This window comes from Echinops telfairi, unplaced genomic scaffold (genome assembly GCF_000313985.2).
Source record: "Echinops telfairi isolate 266 unplaced genomic scaffold, ASM31398v2 ScPeMD7_7457;HRSCAF=8495, whole genome shotgun sequence".
Classification (NCBI taxonomy): Eukaryota; Metazoa; Chordata; class Mammalia; order Afrosoricida; family Tenrecidae; genus Echinops; species Echinops telfairi.
The window spans coordinates 23,474,037-23,483,444 of NW_022111357.1; the positions used below are offsets into that span (position 1 = coordinate 23,474,037).

Consider the following 9,408-nt stretch of genomic DNA (forward strand, 5'->3'; position numbering starts at 1 on the left):
CCTTCTGAGAAGGCCACGCCCACAAGGAGCGCCATCCGGCTGCAACCTGACTGGTTGAATACCACCCCTACCTTATTACTATCTACAAGTTGGCATGAAGGTGTGTAACTGCCACGGCTGTGAATGGAAGGAGCAGGTTCCATGGGACATCTGGTCAGCAGGGGAGAAAGGGAGTTCAGCGAGAAAGAGTTGGGCCTTCACCAAAACTGGGCTGGGGGGTGGGGCATCTAGAAAGAAGAGGGTGTCTCATCCTCCCTTGGATCCTGTGTGGTAGAAGCCGTTTGTTACTGGCTGGTCATCTTGGTGGAAGAAAGGCCTGTTAATCTGATTACATTCTAGAAAACCCTGTGGAGCAGTTCCGCTCTGTAACACAAGGGGACCACCTTGGTTCATAACCAGCTCAGCAGCAGCAGGTGTTTTGGGTCCTCACCCACAGGGAGTGCCCGCCCTGGTGGGCGAGGCCCATGTGCAGCCCAGTCTGAGGGCAGAGACGTAGTGTAAACACGAACAGATGTCAAGTGGCGTCTGAAATAAGCACAAGGGATACTAGACCAAGCAATAGGTCTATGTTGTCCTTAACGCTATTCCTTTTTGCCTCCAGTCCTATAATTGACCAGCTACTCACCCATACTGCTCCTTGGTCCCCAAAAGGCCAAATAATGGTGCCCAGACATGGGCCCTCCTGCCCCAAAACCAAGTGGAGGTGTTGAGGCAGTCCTGCCTGGTCTCTGGAATTGCATGAACCTGTCTCTAAACTCTAGCTCTGCCTGCTCCTATCTGTACAACCCTACAAGCTGCAATGTTCTCATCTGTAAAATGGGCTGAGGTGCCTCCTCTAGGAGATGAACAAGTCCAGACACACATGTGGTGGCTGCTGTCACACTGACACACACGGACACCGTCACGCTGACACACATGTGGACACCGTCACGCTGACACACACGGACACCGTCACGCTGACACACGTGCACACCGTCACACTGACACACATGTGGAAACTGTCATGCTGATACACACGGACACCATCATGCTGACACACACGGACTCCATCACGCTGACACACATGTGGACACCATCACGCTGACACATGTGGACACGGTCACGCTGACACACACAGACACCATCACGCCGACACACACGGACACCGTCACGCTGACACACATGTGGACACCGTCACACTGACACACATGTGGACACCGTCACACGGACACACACGGACACCGTCACGCTGACACACATGTGGACACCATCACGCTGACACACGTGGACACGGTCACGCTGACACACATATGGACACCGTCACGCTGACACACATATGGACACCGTCACACTGACACACACGGACACGGTCACGCTGACACACATGTGGACACGGTCATGTTGACATACATGTGGACACGGTCATGCTGACACACATGGACACCGTCACGCTGACACACATGTGGACACCGTCACACTGACACACGTGGACACGGTCACGCTGACACACACGGACACCGTCACGCTGACACACATGTGGACACAGTCACGCTGACACACATGGACACCGTCACGCTGACACATGTGGACACTGTCACGCTGACACACATGTGTCCATCATCACACTGTCATATACATGGTAGCCACCGTCATGCTGGCACGCACGTGGCTGCCGTCACACTGACACACACGACCGTCATGCTCACCCATGTGGTAGCCCTTGTCACACTAACACAGGTGTCTCCTTTCCCCAGCCTTGCCTCAGATCTCAACGCCCCCAGAGGTCCGGGTGCCCGCCGGCTCTGCAGCCGTCTTCCCCTGCATGGCCTCTGGGTACCCCACTCCTGACATCACCTGGTCCAAGGTAAGTGCTGGGCAGGGGGCCAGAGACATATGTGAGGGACAGGCCACTGTCCTAAACCACCTCAGTGCCCCCAGGACTTGACCCACACTGAACGGAGCCCAGAAGGTGGCCCATAGGCAGAGGGAGAGACTGACCATAAGGACGTGTGGGCCAAGGCCAAGGGCTGTGTGTTTGCAGCTGGATGGAAACCTGCCGCCTGACAGCCGGCTGGAGAACAACATGCTGATGTTGCCCTCGGTCCGTCCCCAGGATGCAGGCACCTATGTCTGCACGGCCACCAACCGCCAGGGCAAGGTCAAAGCCTTTGCCCATCTGCAGGTGCCAGGTAAGACCCGCCTCTGGGGCTGGGCTGCACCCTCACTCCAGATGGGTATCCCCTCTAACACCACTCTCTGCCGGCAGAGCGGGTGGTACCCTACTTCACGCAGACCCCCCACTCCTTCCTGCCACTGCCCACCATCAAGGATGCCTATAAGAAGTTTGAGATCAAGATCACCTTCCGGCCCGACTCAGCCGATGGTGAGAGGCAAAGAAGCTGATCTGGGGGTCTGGGCTCAGGGAGAGTCTCTTGGGGGAGCCTGCCAATGCAGCCCAAGCCCTGGCAGCCTCAAGTCCTGCCCAGGAGCCCCCAGGTCTGCCTCCTAGTCAAGAGCCTCTGTGCCTGCCCCCTCTGTCCACCCTGCACCCCATGGTGTCTTGTGGACCTCCATGGTCTCCTCTCCCTCTGCCATCGGACAGCCATGCCCAGCCTCGTGTCCACTCTGCCTGCTGCCACCTGCTCCTCCCCAGGGTGCCTCCCTCTCTCACCCTCTCCTCTCTCTCTCTGTGTCTCCTCTCATCTCTCGGGCTCTTCCTTTCACTGTCCAGGCCTCCTTCTCTACTCAGGTGAGTCGGCCTCCCTCCCCAGCTCCAGGTAGCCCTGGCAGTGTGAATGAAACCAGCCCACTGCTTTCTGGGGGCTCCCAGCAAGGCTTCCCTATTTAGATCACCACCCAGAGGCTTTGAGATGGCTCTGGCTGTGTGAGGTATGCCCAGGGCGCTGGCAGGTGGTTAGCGTGAAAGGCTCAGGGAGGAGCAGGGGTCATTTCTGGGGCCTAGGTATATGGGATCCCTGACCCCACTGTGCCCACCCAGGGATGCTGCTGTACAATGGGCAGAAGCAGACCCCGGGGAGCCCCACCAACCTGGCCCACAGGCACCCCGACTTCATCTCCTTTGGCCTCGTGGGCGGGAGGCCTGAGTTCCGGTGAGACCCTCACCTTCTTGTTCACAGGGACAGACAGAGGGGCTGGGGGACAGGCAGTGAGGGAGATGGCACTTGGGGACAGGAGAATAAGGACAGAGGGGCTGGGAGACAGGCCAGCTGGTCTGGCATCAGGCTCTGAGTGCATGCTATTTGCTGACCACTACTGTGTGGCAGATACGTAGACCAAGTCCATCCAGGCGCTGATCCTGTAGGCGTGCGTACACTCACAGCACGTGGCCAGGCAGCTCCCGGAGAGGCGTGCTTGAGGAGCAGGGAGGTTAGGCGGTGGTTGGGGTCCCATGGAGCCTGTGGAGGAGCCGATGGGGGTGGCGGGGCATGGGCTGTTCTGGAACAGCACTTCGGGAAAGGAAGTGGGGAGAGATGAGCCAGGGAGTCAGGGGTGGGAGGACAAGGAGGGACAGGGACGAGAGATAGTGGCATCCCTCCCTGGTGCCCTTTCCTGGTGCCCCTCTGCCCAGACTGGCCACCCCCAGCCCTTCTTATGAACTCCCTCTCCAACCCGTGAGGCAGGTTTGACGCAGGCTCTGGCATGGCCACCATCCGTCACCCAACACCCCTGGCCCTGGGCCAGTTCCACACTGTGACCCTGCTGCGCAGCCTCACCCTGGGGTCCCTGGTGGTGGGCAACCTGGCGCCGGTCAATGGGACCTCTCAGGTGAGAACTAGTTCCGGCCTCCTGTGCCCAGCCCCACACTGCCACGCCTCTGCCTGCCCTTCCAAACTCCCACCACCACCACCCCCAGGGCAAGTTCCAGGGCCTGGACCTGAATGAAGAGCTCTACCTGGGCGGCTACCCCGACTACGGTGCCATCCCCAAGGTGGGGCTGAGCAGCGGATTCATAGGTGAGCACTCTCCCACTCCCGGCCGGGCCCGAATGCACCTGGCTGACTGAGCCCTCAGTCACCCGGGGGCACCACAGGGTTCTCCCTAGAACCCCTTGCCCATCTGCCCACCTGCCTATCCGCAGGCTGCGTCCGGGATCTGCGCATCCAGGGCGAGGAGCTGGTCTTCCATGACCTCAACCTCACGGCCCACGGCATCGCCCACTGCCCCACCTGCCGGGACCGGCCCTGCCAGGTAACCCTGCCCACCCACCCCGTCCAGTGACGCAAGCCCCTCATACCCCCGCCTTCAACTGTGGCAGACCCATGGGTGGGGTGTGGACGGGGAGGTTGGAGTGTTCTTGGCCTGACTTCCGGGGACCGCTTTGCAGAATGGGGGCCAGTGCCAGGACTCGGCCAGCAGTAGCTATGTGTGCCTGTGCGTGCCCGGCTTCACCGGGAGTCGCTGTGAGCACTCGCAGGCCCTGCACTGCCACCCAGGTAGGTCCACCCTGACCCCCTGGAACCCACCGCTGCCGCCCAGCAACGTGACCGTGGGGCACCTCTCCAATCGCGTGTTACAGCCCCGAGACTGTCCCCTCCACCACGGTTACTGGACTGCTTCCTCTCCCCCTCTATTGGTTGCCGCTTCGGCACTCCCTATGCTCCCAGTCACCGCTCCTGGGTGTCTCCGCCCCCGTCTCCTTCCCAGCTTCCCCTTTCCGGCTACTTAGGTCCCTGAGATACTCAGTGTTGTTCAGGTGCAGCCTTCCCTCACATCCCCGCCCCCAGCACCCCAACCTGCCGTTAGCCCTGCCCGCCCTCCTCTCACCCACCCTTGCCCTCCGAGCCCCTGGCGGTGCAAACAGGTATCTGCCTGACCCCTGGCTAAAAGGCAGGCCATTGGAAACCACCCAGAGGCACCTTGGAGAAAAGGTCTGGGGTTTGCTCCCCAAGGGTCCCCGCCTGGACAGCCCTGTGGAGCCACTCTGCTCTGCTCTGCACACGGGGTCTCCGTGAATGAAGTTGACAGCAATTGCCTTCCCCCATCCTATCCCCCCAACACACCTCCTGCTGCACCCTCCTGGGCGGGCCTAGCTCTAATCAAGCACAGGCCCCGGGAGGGGATGCGGGGAAGGTAGGGCACCAAGGAGAGCCCCACCCTCTCTAGAGTCACCTCAGTGTCCTCATTGCTCCTTATACCCTCCAGAGGCCTGTGGGCCTGATGCCACCTGTGTGAACCGGCCCGACGGCCGAGGCTACACCTGCCGCTGTCACCTGGGCCGTTCAGGGTTGAAGTGTGAGGAAGGTGAGTGGAGCAGGCACCCCAATATGGTGGGGACACTGGGCAGGGCCTCTGAGGGTACGGGGGCGTGTTGTTGTGAGTCTTCGAGTTCATCCCGACTCCGAGCGAGCCTGTGGGGCAGAGTGGCACTGCCCCTGTGGGTTTCCCAGGCTATACCCAGCACACAGGTCGCCAGGCCTGTTTTCCTGCAGAGGGGCTGTGGGTTTGCACGGCTGGCTTTTCCAGTAGCAGCAGCCAGGAGACCCTAAAGTCACTGGCCGAGTGTCTGCCCAGCCTCGCTTATCACCTCAGGGCCCCCAGAGGGGACTCTCATCTTGTGGGAGATCTTCCCAGGCTGCTCTGCAAGACCAGGGGCAGGGAGCTGGCGCTGCACCCCTGGGCCTGGAAAGGGGCAAGCAGGGGTCCAGGAGGGGTCCTGGCATCCCCGTTGCCCCAGCTGAGCTGTGGCTACTGCAGGTGTGACAGTGACCACCCCGTCCATGTCGGGCACCAGCTCCTACCTGGCACTGCCCGCCCTCACCAACACTCACCACGAGCTCCGTCTGGACGTTGAGTTCAAGCCGCTGTCGCCCGACGGCCTCCTGCTCTTCAGCGGGGGCAAGCACGGGCCCGTGGAGGACTTTGTGTCGCTGGCCATGGCCGGCGGGCACCTCGAGTTCCGCTATGAGCTGGGCTCAGGTAAGCCCCCACAGCCAACAGCGACAAGTGTGTGGATGCCAACTTCACCGTCCCCGCTGTCCCCCGTGGTCCAGGGTGGGGCCCCATACTCCATCCCACCCCATTTCTCCTGGGTGTCTGTGACTTCAGGCAAGTCCTCTGTGCGCCTCAGTTTCCTCACTTGAAGACCAGGCCCCGGGGCCCCTGCCTGGCGTGGGATGGGGTGTGTCCCCCTGTGTGCCCAGCTCTGCCTGGTGTCCTCCCTAGGGCTGGCTGTCCTCCGGAGTGCCGAGCCACTGGCCCTGGGCCGCTGGCACCACGTAGCCGCCGAGCGCCTTAACAAGGACGGCAGCCTGCGGGTGAACGGAGGCCGGCCGGTGCTGCGCTCCTCCCCCGGCAAGAGCCAGGGCCTCAACCTGCACACCCTCCTCTACCTCGGCGGCGTGGAGCCGTCTGTGCCGCTGCCCCCAGACACCAACATCAGCACCCCCTTCCGCGGCTGCGTGGGTGAGGTGAGGACACCTTGAGGAGGGTGGGGATGCCAGCCAGCGGCCCTCTCCCATGGGTGACGCAAGATCTGGGGCCAGGCTTTCCACCTCTCGGAGCCTCTGCGTTCTGGTCGGTCAAATGGGCACCATAGTTTGCACTGTGGCCTGTCTGCAGGGTGCATGCTCCTGGTACACAGTAGGCACCCACCTCCCTAAGGAGGCCTGCTGTCATATGGCTTATGTGTTGGCGGCTAACCTCAGAGGTCAGCAGTTCAAACCCACCAGCAGCTCCTTGGGTGAAAGATGAGGCTCTCTGCTCCTGGGAAGAATTACAGCCTCGGAAACCCCCAGGGACAGTTCTACCCTGCCCTGTGAGGTCGCTCTGAGTGGGATTTGACTTGATGGCAGAGAAGTTTTGGACCCAGCCCACAGCATGCGTGCTGCCACCACAGCTCCAACTTGGGCCTCCAGCTACCTTCTGCTCCACCCTCCCTGGGCACAGCCCATGCCTCTCTGGCCCCTGCCCCTATACGTCGCCCAATGTACCTGTGCCCGCAGGTGTCAGTGAATGGAAAGCGTCTGGACCTCACCTACAGCTTCCTGGGCAGCCAGGGCATCGGGCAGTGCTACGACAGCTCCCCCTGTGAGCGCCAGCCGTGCCGGAATGGCGCCACCTGCATGCCCGCTGGCGAGTACGAATTCCAATGCCTGTGTCGAGACGGCTTCAAAGGTGGGTGAGCCTGGGCCCAGTGGGCACAGAGCAGGGGTGGCCTGAAAGAACCCCGGCCCAAGCTCGCACTCCTCTGCCCTCTCCCTTAGGAGACCTCTGTGAACGCGAGGAGAACCCCTGCCAGCTCAGAGAGCCCTGTCTGCACGGGGGCACCTGCCAGGGCACCCACTGCCTCTGCGCCCCTGGCTATTCTGGCCCACGCTGCCAACACGGTAAAGCAGTTGTCACTCCTGTCCACCTCCATTTTGGGCTCTGGGGCTGGGCACAGGGCCCTTGTGTGTCTGCGTCTCCCAGCTAGACTCTGCTCTTCCCCAGGTGCCGACTTTGGCAGAGCGGAATCCAGCTGGCACATCGAAGGCAGTGGAGGCAACGGTACGTCCTCCCTGGGGGCAGCTAGGGATGCTGAGCGGGCTTGTGTCCTCCTCTGCCCATGACCCACACCCGCATGTCCGTCCCAAACTAGGATGGCTACTGGTAGGCTCACAGGCACACATGGGCAGGATCCAGAAGGACACGGCCATGCAGAGTGGAGCCCTGCCCAGACTCACTGGCTAAGTCAACTTGGACAGTCCTTGAGCCACCCTGACCTCAGCTTCATCTTCTCTGCTCATGCATTCAGTCAACAAACACCTGTTGTGAGCCCAGCCTTGCCTTGAGACCAGGGAGTTGAAGATGAGTAAGGCAGTCTCTTTACGCTTAAAGAAAAGCCTTGGTGACACACTGGGTTAAGTGTTGAGCTGCTAACTGCAAGGTTGGTGGTTTGAACCCGCCAGCTGCTCAGTAAGAGAAAAATGAGGCTTATATGCTCTCATCAAAATTAGCCAAATTAAAAAAAAAAAAAAAAAACCGAAGGAGCAGTTCTACCCTGTCCGGTAAGGTCACTATGATGCTGTGAGTCGGAATCAACTCAGGAGCGGTAAGTTTTGTTTTGTGCAGGGATTCCACAATCCGCTTTAAGGTGAAGGTAGCAGTAAAAGTTGAGTGCTTGTGGAAGAGTTATTAAGTCCCAGGAGCTGTGCAAACTGTTGCAGGCACATAGCCTATTTATTGCTCATGGAGTAGGACAACCATGGGATGCTGGCTACACACCCGAGCAGTGGAGCCAGCCTGCCTGGCCAAACCCTCACTGTGCCACTTTACCTGCTTGGTGACTTTGGGCAAGCTGTGTAATGTCTCTGTTCCGGAGTTCCCTCGTGCACAATGTAGAGACATGTCACAGCCCCTCATGAGGCTTGAAGACGTAGGTTCCTAAACTTATTTGTTCTACGGCCCCCTTTAAAATCCCTCAACACCCCCTAGCAATGACAAACGTTTGTGTTAGAGCCCATAATCCAAGATGGAGTGTAGGGGTCTGCTTTTGCACACACACATCCCGATTGCTCCCTCCAGCAGCACCCCTAGGGGGCGGGAGAGTATCACCCACTTTGAGAAGTACCGCACTGAATGGCTTTTTTTTGCAAGGGTCAAACTCCTGTGTTTACCACAGCGGGAGCAGTGTCTGGGACGGAGTGGGTACCGAACACCTGCCTGTCTAATTCGTGAGCTGAGGGCTCAGCTAAAGGCCTGCTGTTTGAAACCAGATGACAGTCTCCCAGCACAGTGTCAGCCACATCCTGGGTGCCTGATTGTGTAAGCAGTTCTTCTCATCTTTGGGTGGAAGGGGGCCTAGTGTCCCTGCCCTTACAGCTGCCAGACCCACATTAACCTGGAGAATGGGCAGTGAGCTCACAGGACCAGAGGGGTGGCTTCAACACTTGGCCTGGACAACAGAGCCTAACGGCCCACGTGCTGCTCCAGGGCCACCCTGAGCCTGCCTTCCCAGCCTTCCCAGTGGGGGCACACAAGGATGCCTAACCAATTTGGGGGTGCCACACACCCAGGTGACCCCCGGTTGGCCCAGGACTAGGGAGGGTCTGAGACTGTGAGGCGCTCTGTGCTAATCCCACCCTCCACGGACCTCATGACTGTGTGGAATAAGGCACATGGGGTTTCAAGGGCAACATGGCTCACAGTCTACTTAGAATTGCTGGCTTATAACACAAGCTCTTCTTGATAGACACATGAAACAACAAGAGCTAGCACTGGTTCTTGGAGCTACCGCAGTTTTGAAACCTTGATGGGCACAGGCAGTAATTAGAAAGCTCTAGGATGCACTCGTGTGTGTGTGTGTGTGTGTGTGTGTGTGTGTGTGTGTGTGTGTGTGGCAGAGCCTTGGGTCCTGTGGCTGTGACCGTGGCTTGGTGCCTACGTCCCTAATGGAAGGGATGCTAACTCTCCGGTGGAGTGACTGCAGTC

The 9,408-nt window shown here is 59.6% G+C and overlaps 1 protein-coding gene across 1 annotated transcript in view; it reads left to right on the top strand.

The window, feature by feature from the left end:
- The window catches only part of HSPG2 (heparan sulfate proteoglycan 2), an 82,235-nt gene that overhangs the window by 68,336 nt on the left and 4,491 nt on the right, over positions 1-9,408 (top strand). Inside the window, exons 79-92 of the mRNA XM_045298938.1 lie at positions 1,734-1,843; positions 2,021-2,168; positions 2,246-2,362; positions 2,978-3,089; positions 3,621-3,765; positions 3,854-3,953; positions 4,079-4,188; positions 4,325-4,433; positions 5,143-5,241; positions 5,695-5,916; positions 6,163-6,407; positions 6,942-7,113; positions 7,203-7,325; positions 7,429-7,485. Coding sequence (XP_045154873.1) covers positions 1,734-1,843; positions 2,021-2,168; positions 2,246-2,362; positions 2,978-3,089; positions 3,621-3,765; positions 3,854-3,953; positions 4,079-4,188; positions 4,325-4,433; positions 5,143-5,241; positions 5,695-5,916; positions 6,163-6,407; positions 6,942-7,113; positions 7,203-7,325; positions 7,429-7,485 — 1,869 coding nt within the window. The remainder of the gene's footprint in view (positions 1-1,733; positions 1,844-2,020; positions 2,169-2,245; positions 2,363-2,977; positions 3,090-3,620; positions 3,766-3,853; positions 3,954-4,078; positions 4,189-4,324; positions 4,434-5,142; positions 5,242-5,694; positions 5,917-6,162; positions 6,408-6,941; positions 7,114-7,202; positions 7,326-7,428; positions 7,486-9,408) is intronic.